This window comes from Drosophila grimshawi, unplaced genomic scaffold (genome assembly GCF_018153295.1).
Source record: "Drosophila grimshawi isolate 15287-2541.00 unplaced genomic scaffold, ASM1815329v1 contig_848, whole genome shotgun sequence".
Lineage (NCBI taxonomy): Eukaryota > Metazoa > Arthropoda > Insecta > Diptera > Drosophilidae > Drosophila > Drosophila grimshawi.
The window spans coordinates 16,519,908-16,547,500 of record NW_025063692.1 but is presented as its reverse complement, the minus strand read 5'-3'; the positions used below and the strand labels follow the sequence as shown (position 1 = coordinate 16,547,500).

General features: G+C 40.9%; 6 protein-coding genes across 11 annotated transcripts in view; 2 read left to right on the top strand and 4 right to left on the bottom strand.

Moving 5' to 3' along the window:
* LOC6564607 (histone deacetylase 5) overlaps positions 1–15,521 on the bottom strand; it is a 22,606-nt gene extending 7,085 nt beyond the window's left edge. For 3 of the 6 annotated variants that reach the window (XM_043215975.1, XM_043215977.1, XM_043215978.1), the window contains exons 1-4: positions 15,366–15,521; positions 12,347–12,403; positions 6,096–6,205; positions 504–611 (exon numbers count right to left, since the gene is read on the bottom strand). In XM_043215975.1, the coding sequence (XP_043071910.1) occupies positions 504–611; positions 6,096–6,205; positions 12,347–12,380 (252 nt within the window). In that variant the 5' untranslated portion in view covers positions 12,381–12,403; positions 15,366–15,521. Of the gene's footprint in view, positions 1–503; positions 612–2,119; positions 2,213–6,074; positions 6,206–12,346; positions 12,404–15,365 lie in introns of those variants that run through there. The other 3 variants (XM_043215974.1, XM_043215976.1, XM_032737956.1) reach the window with 2 other exon arrangements.
* Positions 15,522–16,468: 947 nt separating this feature from the next.
* LOC6564608 (keratin-associated protein 19-2) lies at positions 16,469–17,074 on the bottom strand. Its single transcript, XM_001991712.3, has 2 exons — positions 16,982–17,074; positions 16,469–16,914 (listed from the first exon to the last, which is right to left on the bottom strand). The coding sequence occupies exons 1-2, from the start codon at positions 16,991–16,993 to the stop codon at positions 16,582–16,584; spliced, it is 345 nt and encodes a 114-aa protein (XP_001991748.1). The 5' UTR covers positions 16,994–17,074; the 3' UTR covers positions 16,469–16,581.
* A 1,989-nt stretch (positions 17,075–19,063) lies between these two features.
* On the bottom strand, positions 19,064–19,446 carry LOC6564609. Its single transcript, XM_001991713.3, has one exon. The coding sequence runs from the start codon at positions 19,375–19,377 to the stop codon at positions 19,153–19,155; it is 225 nt and encodes a 74-aa protein (XP_001991749.1). The 5' UTR covers positions 19,378–19,446; the 3' UTR covers positions 19,064–19,152.
* Positions 19,447–19,960: 514 nt separating this feature from the next.
* Positions 19,961–23,029, top strand: LOC6564610 (transcription factor grauzone). The gene is made up of 4 exons (XM_001991714.2): positions 19,961–20,147; positions 20,233–21,389; positions 21,907–22,291; positions 22,351–23,029. The coding sequence occupies exons 1-4, from the start codon at positions 20,037–20,039 to the stop codon at positions 22,714–22,716; spliced, it is 2,019 nt and encodes a 672-aa protein (XP_001991750.1). The 5' UTR covers positions 19,961–20,036; the 3' UTR covers positions 22,717–23,029.
* A 61-nt stretch (positions 23,030–23,090) lies between these two features.
* LOC6564611 (enhancer of yellow 2 transcription factor) lies at positions 23,091–23,736 on the bottom strand. Its single transcript, XM_001991715.2, has one exon. It carries the CDS (start codon positions 23,651–23,653, stop codon positions 23,369–23,371), a length of 285 nt encoding a protein of 94 aa, XP_001991751.1. The 5' UTR covers positions 23,654–23,736; the 3' UTR covers positions 23,091–23,368.
* Positions 23,737–24,066: 330 nt separating this feature from the next.
* LOC6564638 (pyruvate dehydrogenase E1 component subunit alpha, mitochondrial) lies at positions 24,067–27,363 on the top strand. The gene is made up of 5 exons (XM_001991716.2): positions 24,067–24,207; positions 24,463–24,531; positions 25,662–26,226; positions 26,294–26,616; positions 26,688–27,363. Exons 1-5 carry the CDS (start codon positions 24,148–24,150, stop codon positions 26,868–26,870), a joined length of 1,200 nt encoding a protein of 399 aa, XP_001991752.1. The 5' UTR covers positions 24,067–24,147; the 3' UTR covers positions 26,871–27,363.
* The last annotated feature ends 230 nt before the right edge of the window (positions 27,364–27,593 follow it).

Sequence of the window (27,593 nt, the reverse complement as noted above, 5' to 3'; positions counted from 1 at the left end):
AAAAATCGTAGGGAACCAGACAATTAACACTGCGCCCGACTAGCACATACCCTGCGCTCAGACAAGCATCGCTTCCGCATCGATAATTATCGACTTTTGAGCTATCGAAATTGCCAAACAAAAAAAAAACCAACAAATTGTTGTTGTTTTCAAATCAATTTGTGGTTGTTTGTTTGTTGGTTATTCAAATGAATCAAAAAGTAATCTGTATCTGCATATCGAGTCGTATATCGATAATCGATACTAGCTCTCGGATAGGCCTGCATATATACCCCAGATTATCTGTGTGTGTGTGTGTGTCTGTGTACGTTATAAGGTCAACTGATGTCCGCCGTTTGGTGTTACCCTTTTTTAATAGAGAGTACAGGGTATATTGGAGGCCAATGTCAGCTCGATTATGATTCTATTCCGAATTGTATCGACATTCTCGATGCTCTCCTCTCCTGCTGCTGTCGCTGCGTTGAGTTCTTCCTACTACTACTACTACTACTGGCTCTACTCACATGATATTTGTGCTCCAATTGCATTTTATGCTCCAGTTCCATTTGCTTCGTCTGCTCCTGATATGAGTTAAACAGACGCTGCTTCTGCAGCTCCTGGCTCTTTTTTAGCTGCAATCAACAGAGAGAGATGGAGAGATAAAGAGCGCTCAACAGAAAGACACAGATAGAGAGAGACAGAGAGAGAGAGAGAGAGAGTGCAAGAGCGAGCTTGATCGTGATGATGTTGTGGTCGATGTCAATGTCGTGGGTAGATCATTAAGTACTAGACCCGTGAGTAATTGCCGCGCAGATCGTTGCAAAATGATGGCAACAACCAGAAACGTGTGACGCATGGTTAATTTGATGATCGGCTAAGTAGATCTGCTTAGATCTGCTTAGATCGTTTCAATGTTGATCTAAAAACTGACAACGATCGCCGATTGTTTCAAGACAAATTGCCAATTTTATTTATACAAGACACAACTGTTAAAATAAATACCACACTAAAGACAAGACCAGAAAGAAAAAAACAAAAATAATCAGCATCTATAGCAATACTGTCCACGTCATATTAAAGATTAAATATGATAAGCACAGTAACACTTTCAATAATGTTTAATCGATTTTTTGTACTCTTTTTTTTGTTGGTTAAACCAAATTTACTTTTATTTTCTAAGCCCCATTTTTATACACTTGAAAGAGAGAGAGAGAGATACGTCTCTGATACCATAAAGTATGTATATAAGTGTTCTTGATCAGCATCGCCGTCATAGTTTTCAAGGGCTTTAAATTTGGGGACCTTCAAGATAGGCGTAGACAAACATGTAACGCTTTCTGATACGATATAATTACACATATGTAGAATATTCAGTTTACAGCCAGTCGTATAACAGTAAAAACAACATCAAAACTTTAATTTAGATATCAACAGATATCTATATATCGCTCTGCCTAATTTAACCATTATTTCTTGTTTAAACAAACATTAGTTTTTATGCAAGATAAAGTTAATGATCTGATTTGTTATGACAAATCTATATATAAAAATCAAATATGATCAATTGTGTAAATTTCTAAGCAAATATACAAACAATAATAATAAATACCAACACTACATACATATTCATTCATTCATTCATTCATTTTGAATTGTTCAGAAAAATGTATAGCAATTTCATTGATGACATATTGAAATACACATTTCATGAAACATCAAATTATAAACAAATTTGATGGCAAAAGGCGATCAATTCGATAATTGTTGCAATTGTTGGACGCTGACTGAATCACACACTGTTTTAAATTGGCTAGATGAATGCACAGTGTGTGATTCACTGTGACACACATACATACAAACAAACACACATACAGACAGACAGACAGACAGACAGAGATGATCACAGCTAAATATTCAGAAATGAATTAACTAAGCAAATCACACGTCACAAATCATCAAAAGAGATCATAAGTTGACGGTTAACGGTTGACGATTGACGATTGATGATTGGCTGATTGGCTGATTGGTGGTTGGTCGGCTGGTTGGCTGCTGTTGCACTTTTTGCTTTTGCTTTTGCCTATATTCTGCTCTCGCAACGACTCTCTTCGCTGGCGTTTCAATCGCTCTCTTCTTTACGTACATGCTGTTGATATGTTTCCATGACCTTAACGCGCGCGACGCTTTGTCCAATTGGACAGACGCACACTAACAAGCACACACACACACGCACACACACACAGTAATACGCGCATGCAATGGACGCGAGAGGGAGAGAGACACCGAAAACGTTGTTGTTATGTTGTTGTTGGTTTTTGTTTTCTAATTGGTCTTTTTTTTTTTTTTGGATTGTATGTTTTTGTTGTTTTGGTTGGTTGTTATTAGACACTTTTTCATAAGCTTTTTGTGGCCACAGCAGCGTTTGAGCAAAAATTGTGAAAGAAAAGAAAAAAAAAAACAATATTTAAAAAGAATACTCAAAACTACACTAATAAATAATCTGTAGAAAAATGCGACGCTGTTGGCTTTATTTATTTATTTATTTTCTTTTTAATATATTTTTTTTTGTTTTTTGTTTTTTGTATTTGTTGCTTGCCTCTATTTGTTTTATGTCTAGAATTCGGTTTTGCTGGCGCTTTTAATAGTGTTTTTGCTTCTATTTTTTCTTCTTTTTTTTTAATTTTATATTTGTTAAGAGCTGCGGATTTTTGTTGTTGTTTGTTTTATAGTTTTGATTGACTTTGATTTTTCACAACGACGCGCTGCGCGGCGCGGCACGGCACGGCATGTTTAGAACTGCTGTTAGCTCGAATTGGTATTGGTTGAATTCCAATATATTATTTTGTGTTGTTTGTTCCAATTTGAATTGCGATTGATTGCGGCGCGGTCGGTCGACTTGTGCTGCTGCTGGTGCGACTGTTGTTGCGTCTTTTTTCGTTTGGCTTTGGCATTCGTCGAACGCGCTTTCATTTCGGTTTCACTCAAGCGACTGGCAAACTGGCGCAAAAATCAAATATAAACACAAATTTAGATACAGTTATCCGCTAGCAGCGAGCGAGCGAACGTTTGTGTGTGTGTGTGTTGCTCTCTGCTCGCCGTTTACGCGCTCTCTCTCTCTTTTTCTCTGTCTCTCCTACTATCTATCTATCTTTCTAGCGTGGTCAGTGTTGAGGCAGCAGACAAACGGGCGTTTTTATACGCTCAGTGAAGCTGCAGCTGCAGCAGACAAACGGGCGTTTTTATACGCTCAGTGCAGCTGCAGCTGCAGTAGCAGTAGCAATAGCATTAACAGATCAACTACTCAGACACATACACACACACACGCACACACACACACGCATACACACACACACACACACACACACACACACATGTATGCTGCATCTACAACTAAGAATTCCCAGAAATTTTGCAGTTACACCTGATTATCCGCCGCTATAGCTAGCGTTTACCCCTGTCAATGCTCACTCCCTAATTTACAGCCACTCACCCCACATGCAACACCCACCACCCACCGCCGCCCACGACACTTGCCTTGCACAACTTTTTTGTTCAAAGCTTCGTTGGCAGCGCGTGCTATAATTATAAAAGGCCTGCGCTATAATTATAACACAGACACGCCCATATAAATAGAAACAAAAATTTGCCTTCTAACAATACATAACTACATACATACATACATACATACAGACATACATACATGCAGAATAAAAGTATGCCTATGGGGAACAAATTTGAGTTGGAAAACATTGAAAATGAGTAATATAATATTAAATGAATATGCATTGAATACTTGGCAACTTTGAAATTATGATTAAATCATTGATAATGATAAATTGATGATCGATGTGATGTATAAGAAATATCAGCATTACAACGATTCGAATATATATATTCGAGATTATTTATGACTATGAATAATACTTCATATTTACTAGGCATGTGTTGCTTCAGTTTGGATGTGAGTATTCGTTTGTTGAGCAATGGATGGACGAATCTGAGTGTGAGTTATGTGAACAAGTGTGTGGGTTCGAATAGGTACGCGATTATCTCTATATATTTATATGTATGTCAGCGATACTCATGTATCGCTTAAAGATCTATTTGGGAATGTGTGTGTCTTTGGATCAAGAATTGAACAGATCCCCATTTCCCACAAATACCCACACCCCCCGCCCCACCCCAACCCAACACCCAAAAGCCCATTGTAGCTAATTTACAAATTGCTCGTGCCACAGATTCTTATAATATAACAACAACAACAACAAAAAAGAGCAACCAGCAAAATTATTCTATTTTTTTTTTATAGTTATAGCTCTAGCTCTATCTCTATCTCTCTCTTTCTCTTGCTTCTTTCTATTTGTGTGTACATTGTATATATATATATATATATATATATATATATATATATATATATATATGATATATACACATGTTTTTTTTTTTTTTTTTTTTTTTTTGTTAAAAATAAAACCCACAGAGTTTATAAAACACAAAAATAAAAATAAATTCAAAGGAAAATGTATAAATAACAAAAACGGCAAAGCGCTGAGGCGAAAAGGCAAATGCAAATGGTGGGCGGGGGGATGGGGAGTGGGACGGTGGAGGGGGGTAGAGGTGTTGGTGGTCGAAGAGGCAACACTTTAGCAACTACAACAAGAACGGGCCGATGATGATGATGACGACGAAGAAGAAGAACACTTGATCCAAAAATACGAAAATTCAAAAGAAAACAAAACACACACAAGCACACATGGCCGCAATGCACAAAGTTACAACCCAAAAGCCCAAAAATAAAATCTGGCTATAAATTGTATGCAAGAAGGCAACAGTCAGAAATGGAACGGACGGCGGGCGGTTGCAGCAGGTGTGGGGGAGGCCTGCACATGTTGCTTGTTGCAGTTAGCCGCTCAACAAAGTTGTACACCCCTCAAGGCATCCCCCCTTAGCTTGTACAATAAAGGAGCTACAGTAAAGACTCGCTGTGAACGCACAAACTTGTTGCATGTGTTTGCCGGTTATTTCTAGCCAGGCAACACTTTCTTGTGCGCGCTCTCTCGCTCGCTGGCGCTCTCTTTCTCTCTCCTTTGTTCTCTTGGCTCGTGCATGGGATTTTTATTTTTAGCACAATTAAAAAGAAGAAAAGAAAGAAAAAAACAAAAACAGAATGCGCAAAATACTCATACATATTTTCGTAGAGAAAACAATAAATATAGAATCATTAAGTTGTACACGCGTTTATATTTAGAACCAGAAGAAACCCAAGCAGCAAACAATGCAACGAATTCTGTATACCCTAGCCGCCTCAGGGCAAAGCGAATGGGCAAATTATTTTACAATCAATTGCAAATACCTTTATTAAATATATTTTATTTTTATAAACATATATATAAATAATATATATAATCACGCAATAAGATAATTTGTTTAGTTTGCGTCAAGTGAATGCAATAGTTAATATGCTTGCTGTGCATTTTAGGGTATACACCGCGTATACTAAGTTATAGAGAAGGAAGGAAACGACGAGCTCGGCTGGCAAATGAAACTGTGAATACACAGACACACACACACATACATACATATGTATAAATAAAGCAAGAACAGCAAAATAACAACAAGAAAAAAAAGCGCAAGCAAGGCGAAATAAGGAAAAATAATGAAAATATACGGCACACGACGATGCGGACATGAATGCTAATGATATGAATGCTGCTGCTGATGATACCGATCATAATGATGTCGATGTCGAAGTCGAGTGACTGGAAAACAAACGATGATGATCTGATATGCAGCTATGCGAGCTGGTCATCAGCAGCAGGGCCCCCTGTCCTGATTGACAGACAGACAGAACGGACAGAGCAGACAGAACAGATTGGAATCGGGACAAAGATATGTGGAACTCAGGTGGTTGAATTGGATTGGTTGTTGTCCACTACGCAGTTGGAATCTATTTTCTGTGTGCGTTTTTTTTTTTGTGTTTTAATATCGATTCAAATTAAGAGTCAACGGGAACAGATGCCAGCTGGCAACGAAACGGTTAAGGATGCGACACAAAAGAGGAAATGTAAAAAATTGCAATCTCTGCAAGTTGTACATACAACATATGTGTATGTGTTTACCTCCAGGATCTGCTGATCAATGTCAACTTGATGCGGTTTTGGGTCCAGCGATAAAGTGCCTGGCGTTATGTGCAACAAACGCTCATCGTTTCCGACCTCCGGTGGCAGATCTGCAAGAAATGGACAGAGTAAACGAGAGTAAACATAATGAATGCATGTATTATGAGTATATCTTTGACTACATATGTATGTATGTATTAATGTATGTACACATGTTGTAATATGTGAAATGGAAAGCACTACGAGGCACTTAAGATTTACATCTATTTTACATACATACATATGTGCACATGATGAAAGATCATCAAAGTATTATATCGCATTGAGAAACTGTTCAATAATTGAAACTCTGATCTTAAATCGATAACAAGTTGGTTATCGAAATATATATTTTTTTTTTCACATTTTCTAATAAGTCTTTGCCACATTTATTAAAATTGAAATTCTTTTCACAATAATCAACATAATTTTTCTAATGGCATCATTATGATTACGATTATGATTATGATTATCGATAGACACGAACAACCCCAGCTTGTTTCTCATCTCTAACACAGCGCAGATAAAACCAAAGCAAACCAAAGCAAACATCAACAAAGCATATGAGATTGTGTGCGTGTGTGTGTGTTATTGTGTGTGTGATTGTATAACCAAGGCTGCGCTTATCAGACGCTTTACCAAAAATACATTTAAAACGTATTTATGCTCTATGCTCTGTCCTTGTCTATCACACACCCACATTCTCTTTCATTCTCTCTTTGCGTTACCCACTCTCCTTCCCCCACTTTGCCACACCACGCTTCTAACAGTGCTTGGCTCCAAGCACGTCGAGGCCGAATTCCGAAAACAAGCCGAGCCAAGTTGCTTGTGTGTGTGTTTGGTATTAGTATTGGTATTGGCTCTGTGGCTATTTTTAGAAAGCTTGTACAACTTTACAATGATTACATGGACCCGGCCCGAGCGCTTTTTCAGATAACCGCTCTCAATAATGTTGGCTGGCGCTGCTTCTCCGCCTTGCGAGCAGCGAGCACGTGACGAAGTCGACTTTGACGTCGACGTCGACGTTGATGTCAGCTACAAAGGCCACACAGCAGACCCAGCCCAGCAGCCACCAGTTCCGTTTCATCTGTAGGCAAACACCCTCCTCCTCCCCCCCACTCTTCCTTCACCTGCTGTTGCTCCACGTTTTAGCAGGGAACAACTAATTTGATTTACTTTTTGCGGCGCACAAACAAATACCAAATAAACAAACGCAAAAAAGAAAAAAATATACAGAAAAGAAAAAAAAACTGACGACGCCTCGCTGCTGCGGCTGATTCTAATGGACACAAGGCAAAGTGCAGTAAAAACCCACGGCATGTTCATTGATAAACTGGCAAAGCGTCAATCGAGTCAATAATCTGTTGCTCTTTCTCTCTCTCTCTCTTTCTCCCACGCATTCACGATTTTTCGCTTGTCTCTCCTCTCCCCATCTTTCTCTTTCACTTGTGTGCTTCGCCTCTCTCAGCAGCAGCTGATCAGCAATTGGAAATTCTGTGTTGGGTTGGACTAATTGCGCGAACATTATGACTAAGCCAAATGTCCGATTCGATTACTGCTGCTGCTGCTTAAATAAGACAACAATTTTAATGTGCAACAAATTTGTCTGTCTGTCTGTGCATGTATGTATGTATATGTGTCTGTTTGTGTGTTGTGTGTGCTAGTTGGAGCTATTTTCACTGATTAAATGCTGGCTCTCTGACAGCGCAAAACTGCAAAAAATAAAATAATTAAATCAGCAACTAAATCAAAGTCTAGTTTTGGGGCTGTTGAGTACTGAGTGGCTGGCTAGCTATATATAGAGAAAGCGAAAGAGAGAAAGAGAGAGAGAGAGAGAGACAATAGCAAAAGTCAAAAAGAAAAAAAATGTATGCTATGCTGATGTTCGACGTTGAGTCAAATGCATGTGCATCTATCGCAGTGTGTATGCATGTATGTGTGTGTGTGTATATATAAATAAATCCACATACATATGTATGTATGTGTATCTATGCAAAAGGCTGACCGAATAGGCCGTGACCTGTTGTTCTATATATAGCCGCTATTATAAATCGTGCATAGCTATGGGAGTATAAATTTAGAAGCAGCAACATCGCTAGAATCACAAAAAGCAATAACAACAACAACAACAACAACTTAACACAACTCACAGCGCACATTGCACAGAAAGTTGATGAAACGAAAAAAGTAAAAACGAAAAAAAAAAAAAACAAATTCAATTCAATGCGCAAAACGGGTAGCCCGAAGCTACCCTGTATTGTGCAATTGTGCTGTTGTAGTTATTGCAGCATTATTATCTGTTGTATTACATCTATTATTGTATGTACATTTAAAGCAAAGTTTAAATAATAGATTACCTTACTAATTAATACCCAACTGGAATTAAATTTTCCACCTGCTCTTGCATAGGGTATACATATGAATACATAACAAAAACACAATCACAGCAAGGAACATGCAAACTGTCAGAGTTTAGAGAGAGCGAAAGCGAGTGCGAGAGCGAGAGTTTAAGAGAGCGAGCAAATGGGAGAGAGTGTGTCGTCAGTCAGTCAATAAGAGCGAGCGAGCAACAGCTGCAGCTGATTGTGCGAGTGTGTGTGTTGTGTGTCTCTCTCTGCGTGTGTGTGTGAGTTGTGTGACACTTGTAAGCAATATACTGTGCTGGCTGCGCTGCAGGTGCATGCAAAAAGTTTCTTACCAACACACACACATAAATACATATGCATGCTTATGAGAAAACGCGAGCGAGAGCGTAAATGTGTTGTTGTTGTTGTTGGTGTTGGTGCTGGTGCTGCTGCTGCTCTGGCTGCAATCAGCTGTTTGCAAGAAGTTTGAAAAAGACGCGTGTCGTCGTCGTCGTCAAGGTCAATTCTGTGTTGACATAGAAACCAATAAGAGAGCAGCAGTAGTAGGAAAACCACCAACAGAGAAACGAAACACAGCACGTGTTTACAACAAAACGTAAACGTAATTAAATTTGATGAGAGTGAAGCCAACGCTGACGGACTGGCTGGCATTGGGAACAAAACGGAAATCCAATTGGAAATTTTAATGACAAAACCCGATTCCGATTGCATGCAAACACTAACAATGAGGAGAGGAATGCGGATGGGTGCAAAGAATAAGAATAATAATAACACAACATAATAATAATAATAATAATAACCCGACCGACCCACTTCTCTTCTCTGCCTACTTTATTTTGAGTGATAGCAGGCGACACTTGTGTGCGTGTGCCTCTGTGTATATTGTGTGCGTGTGTGTGCGTGTATGTGTGTGCGCTCGGCATATGTGTGTATGTATGTGTTGGAAAAAATTTCCAGCGCTCGTCTAAAAATAGCCACACTTTGCGGCAACAGCAATTTTCGGGGGCCCCTGGGGCGGGCCATATATAATATGTGGGCGTGGCTCCGTTCAGTTTTGGCTTATTTCGAAGTTGTAGCTGAGAACCTTGTGTGTGTATGTGTGTGTGTGTGAGCACTCCCGCCGCTCTCGTCATGTGCGTGTGCGTGTTTTGCTTGTGTGTCTGTGTTTCACCTTGACAAATGGAAAGCCAAAAAGCAACAGAAACAACAAAAACAATAGCAACAACAGCGCAGTTTAGAAATGATTACACACACACACACACACACACATGAATAAAACAACTGTTAAAAGAGGTGGGGTGATGGGGGTGGGAGCTGTGTAAATTTGGGCTATTGTGTATTACAAATGGCTATTTTGTGCCATACACATAAAGTTAACGATTAAATATAACTTTACAGATATTCTACAAGTAGATATGCATCAACCCAATAATCCATGTAAACACACACACACACACACACACACGCATACTTGTTGAGACACAAACAAGGTCGAATTTGATATTCTTGGAAAGCAGCCATTACAATAACTGACAAGTGCTAGAATCAAACCTGGATGTGCCTGATTGTGTGTGTGTGGCTATGTGTGTGAGGAGGGGGTGTGTGTGTGGGTGGTGACCTTATACCTAAGGCAGGTGCGTGTAAATGATAATTGTATGAGGCAAATGACTTGAGGAAGAATGTGTTTTTTGTCAACAATAACAATGCAATGCACACATTGACTGAGAGTCATTTAAAACTTAATAATATATAATTATCACAAACAAATGACCTCGAGTGTACAAGTCCTTAAGTGCACACACACACATACATATGTATGTAATAATATGATGTAATAATGTACGCACAGACATCAGCAGAACACATTTAATCAAAATGCGCAAAGCAATTTTAAAAGGTTATTCATCATTCAACGATTTATGTATATAAATTTACTCAAGCAAATGTATCATTATCAACTACATAAATATATATATATATATATATATATGCGATCAATATAATACAGTGGAAAATGTGAGCAAATATTACTTCAAACATAGTTAATAAATTATGAAAATCTTATGTGAACCATAAGCTATTAATACTGGCAGATAAGTAAGATAAGATCTGTTATGGTACAGATGGCATAGCTATAAAATGTTTAACAAGCAAATTCAAGTCCTTAAAACCACTCAAAATAACAATACGGGAATAGTAGCGAAGTTAATATTTCTCAATATTAGATATGATGTGCGTGGATATATTATACTAGAATTGGCATTTTTGTGAAGCAGCACTACTATCAACCTATATATATATGTTGCACTGTTGCATCGGATACAATGCACATGGACACAGACAACATTTCACACATTTCTTCTTTTTTTTTTGTTCATAGGACACATAATTAGGTGTTGCAGGTGAGAGAAGAGCAAGTGAGTTGTGTTGTTAAAATCAGCTTCAATTTGCTCATTCAATCTGCAGTTGCACGTGTCAATTATTGTAATAGCTTTAAAGGCACAATACAAGCAAAAGGGGAAAATGGGAAAGGGGCGGGGAGGGGGAGGGGAAGGGGAAGACAAGGAAAAAGAAGACGAAGCACGATATAAAAAAAGGGCCGAAAGGTTGACGCCGGCGTCGTGGTCGCTGCCGCTGTTGTTACACATTTCAAAGGCAAGTAAATTTTTCTTAGGCTAAAAATAGAACAAAATCGATAAACGAATGTTGTTCGTGTTATTGTTATTGTTGGTCGGTCATACAAACAAACAAACAGACACACAGGCAGCGCCGGTAAAAAGAAAAAACCCACACAGAGAGAGATATAGAGAGAAAGAGAGAGCGAGAAAGAGAGAGAGAGAGAGAGAGAGAGAGAGAGAGAGAGAGAGAGAGAGAGAGTTAGCAAGGAGAACGCAGATTATTATGGCCCAGGCAGCAAATTGTTATTGCACGTGCTTGGCATTGACAGTGGCTAAAGCTTAAGCTAGTCGGCACCAGAGATGAGCATGTGTCGGCTTTATTATTATTATTATTAATCTATTTTATTCCATTTTTTATTTATTTATTTTTTTTTTTTTTTTTGCATTATTGCACTACACTCATGTGTGTTTTCAGTTCTTCATTTCTGTTTTATTATTTATACAAATTTCTTTCTTTCTAAGCTTGTGCGGCATTTGCTTAACGCAAATATAATAAATATCTTTGACAAGCATTTGCAGACCATTTCATTTATTTGCATTTTTATTTAGCTTATTTATCTACTTGGAATCATTTTCAATTTGATTGCATATTTTTTTGGCTTTATCTTGGAATAATGTACGAGTTGTGAACACATCGTGCTTAGTCGTGCGCTCATTTCTAGCCAGCACTGTTAAGGAACTTCCTTAAAAACATCACACACACATATATATATACATATACATATACCGTTTCTCTTACTTCTTCTCTCGCTCTCTCTCTCTCTGTCTCTCACGCAGTCAGCAGATGCAGCCGCAACCACTTGCTGGACTTTTCGTCTTCTGCTTCTGCTGTAGGGGTGGTGTCACCCGACCATGGACAATGTTCTTGTTGTTTAGCCACGTCTCTGCCCGATGCTAAGTCAGTCAAAGCAGCGTATTTTATTAACAGTTATTTTTGGAAGGCACACACACACACACACACCTCTCGTTCTCTCTCTCTCTCTCTCTCTCTGAATATATATATATATATATATCTCACTCTCTCCGCTTGTACATGAGTGCTGTATACATTTTGAGTTATGTATGCGATTGTTATTACGCATAACATCCACCGACCCACCCACTACACAACCACCCACCACCCAACCACCCAATCACCAACTACGACATTGACACTTTATTTACTTACCGCGTATTGGTATTCTATCGTCAGGACTAGACATTTTGCATGGATGGATGGATGGATCTGTAAGACAATATATATACACACATATATATATATATATATATTTAGTTGTTAATAATCAAAAGGTTTAAGCTTAAATCTAATTCAGAATTAAAATGCTCATATCCATGAGCAACAGAGCCAAATTAAAACTCTGTTCACTGCCAAATTAATCATTTCGTCTGAAACGTGTTGTCACAAATACAAATTTCCAGATTTCAACAAAAAAAATAATGAAATAAATAAAAAAATGAAGTATTCCAAATACCAGTTGGAGCATCATTCAGCTGCCAGTTGTTTCACATGCTTACAAATTCATTGAAAACAAAATATGTACACAAATAAACATACAGAAATATACACACACGCACACATACACACACACACATATATATACAATAACTGTAAGACAGATTAGCGAAGCACCAACAATGCAGAACACAACAACAGTAACCACTTCATTGAAAACGAATGGAAATGGCAGACTCACACTCTGATAAGACCAACAACGATCAGCCGCCTGTGCGAGAGCGAGAAAGAGCGAGAGAGAGAGACAGAGAGGAAGAGGGAGAGAGCAGGCGCTTTAATAATGATAGTCTTTTTTGCCTTGCTCTGCTTATTCTTCTTCTTCTTCGAACTTTGTTCAGATTTCGGAAAATTTTGTGAATTGATAATCGTCCATTTTGTTGCTGTTATTGTTCGCTATATTTATTGTGTGGCGATATCTGTTGCTAATTTCGAATACTAACTTAATGAATTGAGTGTACACCCCCCCCCCCGCCCTCCCCACCCTACCGCACCACTTCTAGTTGTGAATAGCATAGCAGCAATTACGGGAAAATTGCAATTTGCCAATGCAAGCAAAAACAAAAATAAAAAACCTTGATTTATGGGGAAATTAAAGGTACGCAGAAAATAAATTATTTAGTAAAAAGCTTGGAAAAACTGTTTTTCGTAGTGTTTCTTGCATGTGAATTGGCAACATTTGTGAATGCAAAAATGCGATGGGGGTGGCCAACTTGCAGCAACAGGGATGGAGGGAAAGTGAGAAAGAGATAGAGAGAGAGAAAGAGAGAGGAGCTACGTGCACTTAATGACTGCTATTTTTTAGGAATAATTCCAAAGAGGGAGGGGGATGACGAGTGGCGATGCGTTAGCCTCCAACTTCTCCCCATCCTTGACACGTTTGCTGCCACATTGACCTTCAGAGTATTGCCACACACAAACAGAAACTTCACAAGAGAGCACACACGGGGAGGGAGAAAGCAACCAACACACCCACAAACACACACAATACTAATTAGACAAACAAACAGAAGCAGAAGTAGAAGGAGAATATGAAGATGAAGCGCAATTGAGTGAATATAGTTTATACAGTACTAAAATAAATAATTTAATATACACATACATATATACGTATACGTAAACATAAACAGCAAATCCAATTGGAATGTGTCCCCCTGTCACACTCTATCTCTCTCTCTACATTCGCCCATCAAGCGGTGAAATATGTAGTTAAATAAATGGCAGCAAAAGAAAAAAGAAATATTAAGAAAACCTATTAGATATATGCATAAATACACACAAGTAATCAAAAACTAATGCAGCACTGCAACAATTGAACGACCTATAAATACCCTATTATTTTTTTATTATTATAATTTATACATCTTAAAAACACAAAACAAAGTCGTGATTTGCTTATTAAACTAAGTAATAGAAGGAGTTCTACAGAACGATCAACCCCTGTGCCATGTCGCATAAGACTACAGGGTATATGCAGGGAGCAATTGTTATATTGATAGGTTGCTGGCAAATAACCGGTATCTTTAGCACTGAAGCTATCGGGAATTTTAGCCAATGTAAGACTTCAAGAGGAATTTGCGAAATACATAAATACATACAGACATTTATGCATTCTGTATTTTGGCATTTCTGATTGGGGACATAAATATTTTGTTAAATGGAGCGACATAAATGGGCAAGTCTCATTACATTAATTACCCTTTTTTTTCCACTTTTCCACTCTTCCAGACTCTCTCTCCAAACAATAAGAAAAAAATGCATCAAGCTGCAGGGAGGGGGAGAGGGGTGGGGATAGACGTCTACAAAGCTGTGCGTAAGGAATTCAAATGACATTTGACATCTTCGCTCTTGCTGCTGTCAATATACAATGCAATGCAATGAGAGAGAGAGAGAGAGAGAGAGAGACAGAGAAAGAGAGAGCGCTGTCTGCCAAAAATGCGCGTCTCACAAATACAACACACAGTGAATTCTACACTCTTTAGTTGCTGCTGTTATGCATGCTGTTAATTTGCAGCAGGAGGAACAGCAACAGCTTACGTACAGATCTCAATTGAAGAAATGCCGCTCGACGCTGACGTCTGCCAAAGCTTAAATGATGCGCTGTTGCTGCCTGCATACGAATACTACAATAAAAAAAGAAGAAAAATGTTCTGCTACTGCTGAGCCGCCTCGCCAATGTTGATAACTAAATGACAAAGTGAACTTAACCAGTTCAATGCGCTTCGCGTTGCTCCAGCAGATGCCGCAGTCGATGCTACGATGGGAGCTTTTTTTTGTTGTTGTGTGTGTGCCGCGGCAGCGCCGCCAACTTCATTACAAACAAATAGCGAGAGGCAAAAAATCACCAAATACATACAGAACAATAACAACAACAATAATAGCAGCAGCAGCAGCACTTCATTTAGCACGCACACACTTGTTACATAAATAACGGCGAAATGAGTGTGAGTAGCAAAAAAAAAACGAAGAAGAAGAGGAAGAAAGGAAAACAACAAGACGAAAAAGAAGTCGTCGTCGTCGTTATGCTGAACCTGAGAAACGACGGCTGCTCAGCGCACACACATAGACACACACACACGCACATAAATTCACGCACACACACGCACGCCTGTGATCTAATAAGAATTTTTGTTGAATTGGACAAAAACATTCACATTCATATACAATACATACATACCTCCTCAACTCAAAGTGGCGCGAACTGTTCTGTTGTTATTCTTGTTGTTTTTGTTGATTTTTCTGCTGGTTGTTGCTGCTATTGCTGCTGCTTTTGCTGGTTGCGCGCAACGCACACGTTTCCAACAACAACCACAACAACAACAAATAAAACACAAAACTTTTCACAATGCGAAAAATATTATTAAACAAAAAAAAAATACTGTGGCACAAAAAATAAAAGTAACAGAAACTAAAGACAACGACTGCTCGCTCGTCGCTCTCTCTCTCTCTCACTCTCTCTTACGCCACTAGACTACAGCACACACAAATGTTCAATACGCGTATGTAGTGTGCGTGTGTACGACGACAACGAAGAATTCACGACTTTTAGTGTGCGTGTGTGTGCTTTTTTTATATTATTTGATTTTACTTTTTGTCACTCCACGTATTCACAGAGAGATTCGCATTATTTTTGGTACTAGTGTTAGTAGTACTGGCACAACTAAAAAATGTACATATGTATTTTATGTACATCGGCTGCTTATATTTTTTCTTATTTTATATCTTTCTTGATTTGTTGTTGCTTGTTTGCTTGTATTTTCTATATATTCGCACTTGCTTTTCACCACTGCGACAGTTGTTGTTGTTGTTGATACTGCTGCCACTTTACTGCCACACGCGTAATTCGTTTGGTAAAAACATACAAAAAAAAAATCAACAAAAAATTACCCAACACTAAGGTAACAACAGCTGTTCACTCCAGTTTTTTTTTTTTTTTGGCTCGAACAACTTCTTTTCTAGCTCATCGAAATTGTGTGTCAATTTATATTTGTTGAGCACTTTTTGCTTGGGCGAAGCAAATATGGGAAGAAACAACCGTCTCCGACAAAGAAGAGCGTAAAAATGAACAACAAATGAACAATATAATATGAGAGCCATTGGCATCGATACTTATCGATGAACAAACACTGATTAACGATACAAAAACAATCGGCAGCCGATAAGCGAGAATTGTGCGGCAATCGGTGCCACCAAACTACCATGCAAACGCTCTCCAACACTAAACAAACCATTGCACTTGCAAAGGCACGCGCGCGACTTTTGAATTGAAACAGATTTGTAAGCTTTACGTAACGGACATTTATTCGTCAGAGAGAGAAAAAAAAAATGAATGAGCGATGAGTGTTGCGTTTATATATGTAGAATGATTGCAATGATTTGTGCAAGGCAAGTCTTCAATAAAAACCATAGTGTCCATGATGATACGGATAATAGCCGCCATGATGGCCGCCATAATAGGGCACGGCATGCTGCACATACTCATAGCCGCCGTAGTAAGGACTGGCCAAACCGTAGCCGCCATAATGTCCATGTCCATGTCCGCCATAACCGCCATAGCCGCCATAATGACCATAGCCAAAGCCATAAATGCCCCGCTTCTCCGTCTTCTTCACGTCGGCAATTCCAGACTCAACATCGACCGCGTCCACTGCTGCTGCGGCGGCGGCGGGCTCAGCAATCGCCGCCAGGCAGCTGATCAGGCACATGGCCAGAATAACGGCAACGCACTGCAAAATTGCATTCAATTGTCATCAATTAGTCCTGTTTATAGTTGTTGCTGATCCTGCTGCTTACCAAATATTTCATGTTGATTGCTTTACTCCTTTTTTTCGTTTGTTTGTTTGTTTAATAATGCTGCGACTGCTGCTGCGGCAAAAGCTGATTTGTTGATTGTTTGTCAGCAGCTCAGCGTTTTTATACTTTGTGCTACAGTTAGCAATTATGCAAAAAAAAAAAAAAAACAGAAAACAATAACAATAACAATAAGCAAATGCAACAGCGATTGTTGCAGTTTGCATGACGGCGCTAGAGATGGCCGCATATCATATTTATCAACGACCACGACACGAGCACGTTGCACGCTGATCGGCTTCTTATAATATTAAGAAGAGTGTGAGAGAGAGAGAGAGAGAGACAAAAGAAAGAAATAAACATTTATCACTAGTCGCATTTGATACAAAGTGAAGACAGCTAATTAATTGATTACGGCCTTGGTCGTTTTAGTTGTCGTTTTTTGCACACGTTTTTCAACACGAAAATTGCCTGGCACGAGGCGCGCCAAATTCAAATATTGTGCAGCCCATCGCCTGTTGCTGCCCAAAAGGTCAGACACAGACCCGCCAAGCTGTGGGCGTTGCAACTAACGTTTTTTTCTTCTATTTATCTGTTTTTTTTTTTTGTTTTTTGTTTTGTTGTTGCGTTTTTCCTGTCTCGTCAAGAACATTTTGGCTTGCGCAAAAGTTGATGATTGTTGTCCGGGCGGAAGATGGCATAAGTTTGTGGCAGCAGCGCAGCAGCAGCGCAGCAGCAGCAATACGATCCACATGTGATCCACATATAGCAGTCGCGTATCGAGTGTCGCTTTCACTTGATATGCGATATGGTTGCTGCAACTTCTCGTGCAGCACACGCAACATGTTGACAAACCACAGCTTCGATAACAATTGGGGGCGCGGCACAACCGCCCGGGGCAGAGCCCAGCTACCCGTCCCGGTCAAATGGCAGAAACCCCGTGGGAAAAATCATTTCCCAATGGCGAAATTGTTGTTGTTCATTAAACAATTGCCGCAATCGATTTTAGCAACGCTTTTTTTTGTTATTTTTTTGCTTTAATTAAGTCAGCAGCAACAGAAAATTACAATAGGTATTAACTGAGTAAACAACAGCAACACGAAAACAGTTAACACAACAAACAGTTACCCAAAAAAAAAAAAAATAATAATAATTATAAATTTGAAGTTTTATTCTAATTATTTGTATGTGTATAAATAAATACCGTCTGAAACGAAGAAAATGAAAAAATTAAAGAGAAGATAAAAACTGCTGCTAAACTAAATTACCCACAGCTGCTGAAGCGATATTTACAGGGTATCAAGCCAAGTTCCTATTGCCCGCAGTTGTAAAACCGATTTCAGATTGCTGTCAGATCATTTTTGCAAAAAAAAACATGCTCTTATCGAAATAATCCAAACTGCACGACTTCTCATCAGAGACAGGAGAGTTGGATGGCGAGGGGGAGGGGGGCGGGTGGGTGAGGTTGTTGTAGGGAGTGACAACAAAAATGAAGGACCGACCTTGACTGCATCAGCTGCAACCGCAAATAGCCTATGAATGAGACTAAAACAGCAGCAGCAGCAGCAACAACAATAAGTGCAACATTGTTGAATGAAGCAAAGAGAACAGCAACAACAATTGGCCATTGGCAATTGGTTTGTTCACAAAGCCAAAAAGTGGGTGGAAAACAGCCCGCCATTGTCTGCGTCTTATTAATAATTGTTAATATTTAAAATGTATATTTAAAATGCATATTGCAATTGCTGCTGCTGCTGCTACGGTTGCAGTTGCAGTTGCAGTTGCTCCACGCTGTGGGGTTAATGCACGCGACGATGCGCGACTCTGGCGGAAGTTGTCCAAAGACAGCTGGTCACGATGCCAATCGCAGCAATGGATTTGGTTGCCGATGTTGCTGCTGCTGCTGATGATGAATGATGGTGATGATGACAACATTCGACGATTGGCCCAATGCTTGGCTTGCTGACGGCTGTTTGACTGATTTATGGCCGCATTGTTTAGCAGCATTCCAATGTCAAAAGGCAGCGCGCACTTTTGGCCAAGATTACACAACACGACGTCAATTGGCAATTGCCAATGTTGCAATTTAACAATAGTGTACAATATTTATTCCGCTTAACAAACATTATAAATTATTAGGAGAAAAGGACATGATTTTTGTTTTTATGCTGTTTTTAGTATTTCAGCTCCTTGGCCTTGTCGTGCGCCCCCTCGTCGAGCAGCTTCAGTTCCGCCTGCTGATCCATCACCTTTTTCTCCGGCCGGATCACCGTGAAGTAGTGATAATAGCGCATCCCAATCAAATATGTACCGTAGAGCGTTACGCCAATGCAGGCGTAGACGACACCCCGATGCATCTTGTCTAGCAGCGTGTTCGCATTCAACGGCTTCTTTTGCATCGTTTCGTTTAGCTTTGAATATGCTTGAGTTCTTGAATAGAAATATTACCTCACTTTAAATGTAATCAAGAAACTCTTACTTTTAGTGATGTTCCAGCAGGATATCGATTGCTCTGTGTGCGTGCGTGCGTGTGTGTGTATATCGATATTTAGAACTGGAACAAATGAACGGCTGTCACGTGTGTGGTACAAATGTACCCAAAACTAGTTGATTAATCGCACAAATTTGTGGTATATGTTTGGCTTAGCTTTATTTTGGTTTTCTCTGTCTATACATGAAGTAATTGAGCCTTCTTTTCCAGATATTCAAGCAGCAGATAATGTTAGAAAATAAATATCTGTTTTTGGTACAATCAAGTGCCAATCGTGCCTCAGAAAAAATCTCTTATTGTTTTGCTTATAAAAAAAAGTTTATTGACTATACATATGCATTAAGTAATTTTGCCCTTTTCCGATATTAAAGCAAAAGACACATTAATAATTGGAAAATATATAAAATATGTAGGTACAATTACATTGAATTAAAGTGGCAATCGTGCCTCAACAAAAAAAAAGGAAGAAAAAATCTCACCACTTTCGATAAATGCGTCTATCGATTTTTGCATAAATATTTGTTTACGACAAGCAGCGAGTTGCTGCTGTTTGTTTTGCTTTTAATCATGATCTGCCGCTTGTGCCTGTGCGATCTGGATAATTCGGTGTCCATCTGCATATTCAGCGATGCCGAGCACGGTCTGCCCAAGGCCATTGCCAAATACTTGCAGCTTGAGGTAAGCTACAAACAGACACACACACCACACACACACACACACATAGATGAAATGAAATATGTTTGGATTGGGATTGTTGTTGCAGGTGTCTGTGAATGATTGCATCTCCACCAAGCTGTGCTCGCCATGCTGGCAATGTCTAAGCGATTTCGATCAGTTTTGCGCAATGGTCGCCGACAAGCAGCAATCGCTGCTGCTCAAAACGGAACCGGAACCGCCGCCCGAACCAGCCGTTGTTGTATGGAACACAGAGTCACCGATTGAATCGAAGCTGGGCTTCGTCGACGATATTAAGGATCATATACTGTGTGAGCCCGAGATCGATGTGCATGACACAGCGCAATCTTTTGAGAATGCGGGCAGCACCTGCAGCGACAACGTTGAGCCCGATAAGGATGCATTTGAGGCGGACTTCGAGCACGCAACGCTGACAGCAGCCACGCCCAAAAAGACCAGGGGACGCACGCGACTGGAGATGGCAGCGACGCCGTCATCACCGGCACCGTCATCGACCGCCAAAGCAAAGTCAACGGCAACGGCCAAGACGAAGGCAAAGCTGGTCAAGGTGCCAGTGGCGTCGGCATCCTCGCAGCGCGAGTCGCGTGTGCGTTCACGCGAACTGCGACGCAATGCAGCCGCCGCCGAGGCAGACATGACTCCGATACCGGAGCCGCCGGCAAAAGCAATGAGGACAGCAACGGGAACAGCAACAGCAGCAGGAGCAGGAACAGCACCGAAACGTGGCCGTCCCAAAGGTGTCAAGGGCAAGAGCAAGCTGCCCAAGCCATCGAAGGTGGCCCGGGCGCCCGAGCTGGAGGCGAAGCGTAGCAGCATTAAGGAAATGGATGACTATATAGCCGCCAATGTGAAATTGGATTGCTGCCTGTGTGCCGCGCCCCTGCTCAACTTCATCGATCTGAAGCGACACTTTCGGCTGCAGCACAACTGCACCGGTTACATGGAGTGCTGCAACAATCGGTATAAGAAGCGCACCCTGTACGTGGACCATCTGCACTATCACAAGGATCCGCAGTATTTCAGTTGCAAGCCCTGCCGCAAGAGCTTCCTCAATCGCAACAGCCAGGACATGCACATGCTGCGCTTCCACTCCGACCAGCAGCAGCTCGTCCATCAGTGCGTCACGTGTGGGGCGCGTTTCGCCAAAAAGTTTCTGCTCACCATGCACATCAAGGGGCACAAGGGACCCGAACGTCCCGAAGCCTGCGACAGCTGCATCAAAACGTGAGTTTTCTCTTCATCCTCTGCTTGTGGATGTTGAGCCTTGTGCATCCTTTGACTCATCTTAATGTTGATCACTGATTGGTGTCAAGCATTTGATTGTCGATATTTGTCGATAAGCGGGAATCGAAGGCAGTTATCGATAACTTGATTTGGTACCAGAGAACTTATATTATCCAAATTTTAAGTCTCTGGCTGTTTATAGTCCTTTGGTTTTGATACAAGCAGGGGAACAGTTGGACAGACGACGGATAGACGGAGCGACTCGGCTTTTAATGATATTCAATACATTTATATATTTATACATTATCTGCTCAGAGATGCTTCGTTATGCCTGTTATCCTTTTGATCCCTTTTGAATGGGTTTAAAGATTTATCATGATTTATTAATTTTTAAGGAAGGATGAAGGATGTTAGTGGTTGAGCTAACTGGGCCCAAAGTTTCTCACAATTGATCCGTCTATTAACTGTCTCTCTTGCTCTCTCTCTCTCTCTATCTATTTGTCTCCCTCTAACTTAGGTTCCGCTCCAAACTAGAGTTGACGGCGCACGTGAAGCGCATGCATGCCTCGGACTTTACGCCCATCATCTGTGACATTTGCGGCGCCAATTTTCGGTCGAAGGCGAACTTTCTGATACACAAGAAGGCATTGCATCCGGATGGGCCAGTTGCGGAGGCACAGTGTCATCTGTGCAGCCGCTGGCTGCGGGATGAGCGCAGTCTGCGCAAACATTTGGCGCGGCACGATGATCGCGAGGGCGGCAACAAGTATCGCTGTGTGCTGTGCAGCGCCGAGAAGTCATCCCGTGTGGCACTGAGCAGTCACATGCGTTACCATCACTCGGCCAAGCGGCACAGCTGCACGTTGTGTGGCAAGGAATTCAAGCTGCCGCGTGCCCTAGCCGTAAGTCTGCCCATCTCCCCCATCTCTCTATCGAATCTGATATGTAATCTGCATTGCAGGAGCACATGGCCACCCATACGGGCATTGATTTGTATTCGTGTGCGTTTTGCACGCGCACATTTAAATCGCACGCCAACATGCACAACCACAAAAAGAAAATGCATCCCAACGAATGGGTTCGGAAATATACGCAGCCCAGTGCCGCACCCGTTGCCGGCAACCACAGATCTACAGATGTCACCGACGACCTGGCCGAGACGGCGAACAACTTGAATGAGTCTCTACAGCCGCCGGTGGATCTGCTGAACGCGGAGGAGGAGGAGGACGAGGAAGAGCATGAGCAGCATGAGCAGCAGGTTGCACAAGCACAAACAGGTGCTGTTGCCTCCTACGAGTACATCAGCAGCACTGGGCGAGTCATCTGATCCATCTAAGCGCATTCCCCGGCAGATGAGTCCGTATTTATATTCTACAAGCAAATTATTCGAATTTTCGCCAGTTTCATTTCTCTATGCAAAATATGGAATTATTCACTATTGTATTTCAAATTTAACATGAACCGATTACATTTTGGTATTTTTTTCTTCCTGAAAATCCTACATGCTAAAGATTAGTTTAAAAGTGTCATAAGTCGGATGTGGATTCAAGGAACTAGTTTTTAAGCGACTGTTCCTTATTGTTTTTTGCAATTATCGACAAATATGTATATAATGTTAATTATAAAGCACATATGTATTACGATTCCATTGCTGATTATCCTTTCCAACTCCCAAATTACCTAAATAAATAAGAAAATATGTATGTAGTTCACGGCACAGTTTGAGAGCCATCTGCCGTTTTCGGATTCGCAGTTTGACAGTCACTAATACGACCATCTTCGGCCATCTTTTATTATTTGTCAGCTATCAGCTGTCAGTTGGCAGCTGTCAGCTGGTTTTGAGTCGTAATTGTTAACTTTAGTTTATTGGCGAATACACAAATGCAAAATTAATTATTTACTACAGCTATTTATGTATAAATGTAAGTAGGTTTGTTTATGTTTTTATTGTTGATTGGTTTGAGTCGCTGAGTTGACCGCTAATTGTCCTCGTCGGTTTCGGCCAAAATGGTGCGTATCTTCATGAGCAGCTCCTTTTTGACAGCATCGGGGACGAGGGTGCGTGCCTTGGGCGTCACTTCCGATATAAGCTGATCCACGGACACACTGTTGTTGGCACTCTTCTCCAGCAGAATGTTGCGGCACAGCAGACGCACCTCGTTCCGCCAGCCGCACTCGGTGAGCCGGTTGCACAGTAAGTCCTTAATTTTTAAACGATCACCGGACATTATCGTATACTGGTCAACTGTGTCGCAGATGGTCATGTTATTTTTTCCCTGAGTTTGCTATCGGCTTTTCCTGCGGCTATCCGCTAGGCTGATGATGCTATTGTCTTCGTAGAGGTGAGCAACTATCGATAACGATTGCGTTTCACAGACGCTAACATTTCGATTGTCATCGATGCTTGTCATTTGATGGGCTGCTGTCAGACGACTTCTTTTTCACCAACGATTGCAAAGCTTACCACTCGCATTGAGTTCGGTGAGTCGAAATGGATATAACTAACATTGTTGCTGTGAAACTGATAAGTGCAGTATTTCTGCGAAAAGTTTGTGGGGCGATTTATGGGCAACTAATCGCGTTCCACATTTTTCATGCCATTCACCAGATGCCGCTCTGTTTGAATTGTGTATCACAGTTTTGGTATTTTTCTGGCATATTTAGCAGCAATTAGCATATATAATAGGTATTTTTGTGGCCATTGGCCACAGCAGCTGTTACGCGAACGAGAGAGAATAGTCCTAACCAAACCGTAAAAATGCTGCGTACATTGTCACGCGTTAGTGAATTGCCAATTGTTGTAAAACAATTGCAAAAAGTACGTAACTGTAATGCAGCCGTTGCTGTTCCTAACAAAACCCTTGTCACTCTCACTAATACAAAGCAAGGCAGCAGCAACATAAGAAACAACCACAACTACAGGAACAACAACATCTACAGCAGCAGCAGCAGCAACAGCACCCACAACAACAACAATCATTGGACGACATGGCTGCAACAACAACAATTAGAAAATCATCAAAGATTTGCCAACAGACGCAGTTATTCATCGTCATTTTTCGGTTTATTCCAGAATGCAGCACAGTCTGGTGTCGCAAAGACCAACAACTATGCCACGGAGGCGACCGTGCAGGTTAATCGGGTAAGTAGATAGGCCAAATAGACCCCCTCCCACCCCCACCCTCGCTACTATTCATGTTCTCGCAAAAAGAAATTGCCGATTACATAATGTGTGCGTGTGTGTGCGCGTGTGTGTGTGCCTGTGTATCCCTATGTTTGTGCGCAAGATTATGTGACCTGACTGCACAGAGTTGCATTTTTGTCCATTTGTCGATTAGTTGGCTGAATTGCAAGCCCCAAGGTCACAAGTCTGACACTCTTTATCGCTGGCAATGCGTGACCGACGTCGGCAGCGGCTGCGGCAGCGAAATGCACCCTGTCAATATTAGCGCTGCAGCATATCACACATTTGGACAATAAAATAAGTGTGAAGACAATAACAATAATAATAAAATTCACTATATTATTGGCGCGACATTATTTCCTAATGGCAAAGTCTCTGACTTAAGATAGCTGTTGACACTGCAGTTAAATTGTTTAGCAAACAGCAAAATTTGTGTGATTTGCATAAAATGAAGTAAACATGAACTTCTCCATATTTACTATAATGATGGCTTAACTGAGGTATCAAATAATAAAAATGCTAAAGGGCTGTGGATAGAAGATACAGCAAAGGCAAAAAGCATAGCTACATCAATTGGACGGTCTCAGAACTTATTGACAAATGCTGTAATATTAAAAAAATAAAATAATAGGATTCAGGAGAACTTCATCAGCAACCAATGAACGTATGATGTTATTGGCTAAAGGCTAAAAGAGATCCTTTTGAGATTGCCAACCAAAGTTAGCTAGTTCGTTGGAATGTCCAGTAAAGTTCATTTGGTTAGAACAGCAAATTTGAGGATTGAGGGAAATACTTGGCATTGGTTCATAAGAAGTGGAACGGATCAGAGGGTGTAACAAAATGGCACAACATTCTCTGGCAGCTTAAAGAAACTCTAGTCACCAAAATGTAAAGAATTCCATACTAAATTAACTAAAAATCCAGTCAATTATTGTCTGCACACCTATTTTACTGTCCAGGATACAGATTTATATATGCATGCAAATATCTTGCAATATCATTACAAACCAGAGTACATCTACTCCCTTTCACACTTTCTTCTCTTTCTTTCTCTGTGGCGTGCGAATGATTGATTAATTGATGCGCAGCCGTTTAAACTGCATCGGCTGGACGAGGGACCCGAGATGACAGTGCAGCTGACCAAGGAGGAGGCACTCAAATACTATACACAAATGCAAACGATACGACGCATTGAGACATCCGCTGGCAATCTGTACAAGGAGAAGATCATACGCGGCTTTTGCCATCTGTATTCGGGCCAGGAGGCGTGCGCCGTTGGCATGAAGGCGGCGATGCGCGATGTCGATAACATAATATCCGCCTATCGTGTGCATGGCTGGACCTATCTGATGGGTGTATCCCCGCTGGGTGTCCTCGCCGAACTGACGGGCATGAAGAGCGGTTGTGCACGCGGCAAGGGCGGCTCTATGCACATGTATTCCCCAAATTTCTATGGCGGCAACGGCATTGTCGGAGCCCAAGTGCCCCTCGGCGCCGGCGTTGGCCTCGCCTGCAAATACAAGGGCAACGGCGGCATGTGCCTGGCTCTATATGGCGATGGTGCTGCCAATCAGGGACAGGTCTTTGAGGCCTATAACATGGCTTATCTGTGGAAGCTGCCGGTCATCTTTGTCTGCGAGAACAACAACTATGGTGCGGCATCGAAACTCCAATCAAATACCAAAGATTCTCAATTTAAAGTTTATTTTTTTTTTGGCAGGCATGGGCACCAGCTCGGAGCGCGCTTCGTGCAACACGGATTATTATACGCGCGGCGATGCTCTGCCCGGCATTTGGGTGGACGGCATGGATGTGTTGGCTGTGCGCAGTGCCACCGAGTTTGCCATCAAGTATGTGAACACACATGGGCCACTGGTTATGGAGACGAATACTTATCGGTATTCGGGACATTCGATGTCCGATCCTGGAACATCGTATCGTACGCGCGAGGAAATCCAGGAGGTGCGCCAGAAGCGTGATCCGATTACCTCCTTCAAGGAGCTGTGCATTGAGCTGGGCCTCATTACCACCGATGAAGTTAAGGTGGGTGCATCTATTTACCTGGTTTGTTTCTCGTGTTTTGTTGCATTTAATCAACACTATTCTGCATGCAGGCCATTGATCTGAAGGTGCGCAAGGAAGTGGATGAAGCTACTGCCTTGGCCAAGTCCGACACTGAGCTGCCCCTTAGCCATTTGTGGACCGATGTCTACTCTCATAATTTGGAGAAAAAGATACGCGGCACTAACGGTTTCGATATAGATCACATCCAGGAGCGTAAGGGTGTCAATCACTAAAAGAATCCAAGTACAACGAATCGATAAAATGATACACACACCCACACACCGAACACACATACACACACCCACACACACACACACACATAAAAAACACAGCAAGCGAAATCTCTAGATCTTAAGCCCAAAGTTCATGGTAGAAAAACTATTATATTTTTTTTTTACTGCGTTTAGACGAGTTGATATGCATAAATAAGCATTGTGAATCATGTTTAGCCGTATCGTGGATGACGACGAAACGAGAAAAGAGAATACCGTTGAAGTCGGAGAAATGCAGTTAAATAGAATGAAAAAGACACATAACGTAGCTAACCACAAATTGTGCACACCCTGTCTTTCCCGCAATATACACACATACACACACATACACACACACACACTCAATTACTCAGCATGGGTCAGTGGCAATAGCAAAAGATATTATATATGTTCAATACGGTTAGGGCCAAGTGTATATTGTTTAAATATAAAATATACATCCATTCAGTCATAATCATCATTTGTTAAACTCTCTCTGAACTTTTATGGGTCGATGGCATATCTGATCAGTATATATATAAATAATGAATTCGGTTGTAAATTTGCAAAGAAACGATCTCAATGAAGTTTGTGACAGGTCAGATGGTAACCAAATCTTTGCCAACAAATTGTCAAGCTTTCATGTTGATTTGTTGTTTAAATAATACCAATTAAATTGATGCAGTTTTGAGATTGTGATCAGAT

Excerpts from the sequence above, each read along its gene's own strand:
- LOC6564609 (XM_001991713.3), bottom strand. The coding sequence starts at position 19,377 with ATGCAAAAGAAGCCGTTGAATGCGAACACGCTGCTAGACAAGATGCAT.
- LOC6564610 (XM_001991714.2), top strand. The coding sequence starts at position 20,037 with ATGATCTGCCGCTTGTGCCTGTGCGATCTGGATAATTCGGTGTCCATC. Across the intron at positions 20,148-20,232 it reads CCAAATACTTGCAGCTTGAG|GTGTCTGTGAATGATTGCAT; the intron begins GTAAGCTACAAA and ends TTGTTGTTGCAG. Across the intron at positions 22,292-22,350 it reads AGCTGCCGCGTGCCCTAGCC|GAGCACATGGCCACCCATAC; the intron begins GTAAGTCTGCCC and ends TCTGCATTGCAG.
- LOC6564611 (XM_001991715.2), bottom strand. The coding sequence starts at position 23,653 with ATGACCATCTGCGACACAGTTGACCAGTATACGATAATGTCCGGTGAT.
- LOC6564638 (XM_001991716.2), top strand. The coding sequence starts at position 24,148 with ATGCTGCGTACATTGTCACGCGTTAGTGAATTGCCAATTGTTGTAAAA. Across the intron at positions 24,208-24,462 it reads TTGTAAAACAATTGCAAAAA|AATGCAGCACAGTCTGGTGT; the intron begins GTACGTAACTGT and ends GGTTTATTCCAG. Across the intron at positions 26,227-26,293 it reads CTGCGAGAACAACAACTATG|GCATGGGCACCAGCTCGGAG; the intron begins GTGCGGCATCGA and ends TTTTTTTGGCAG.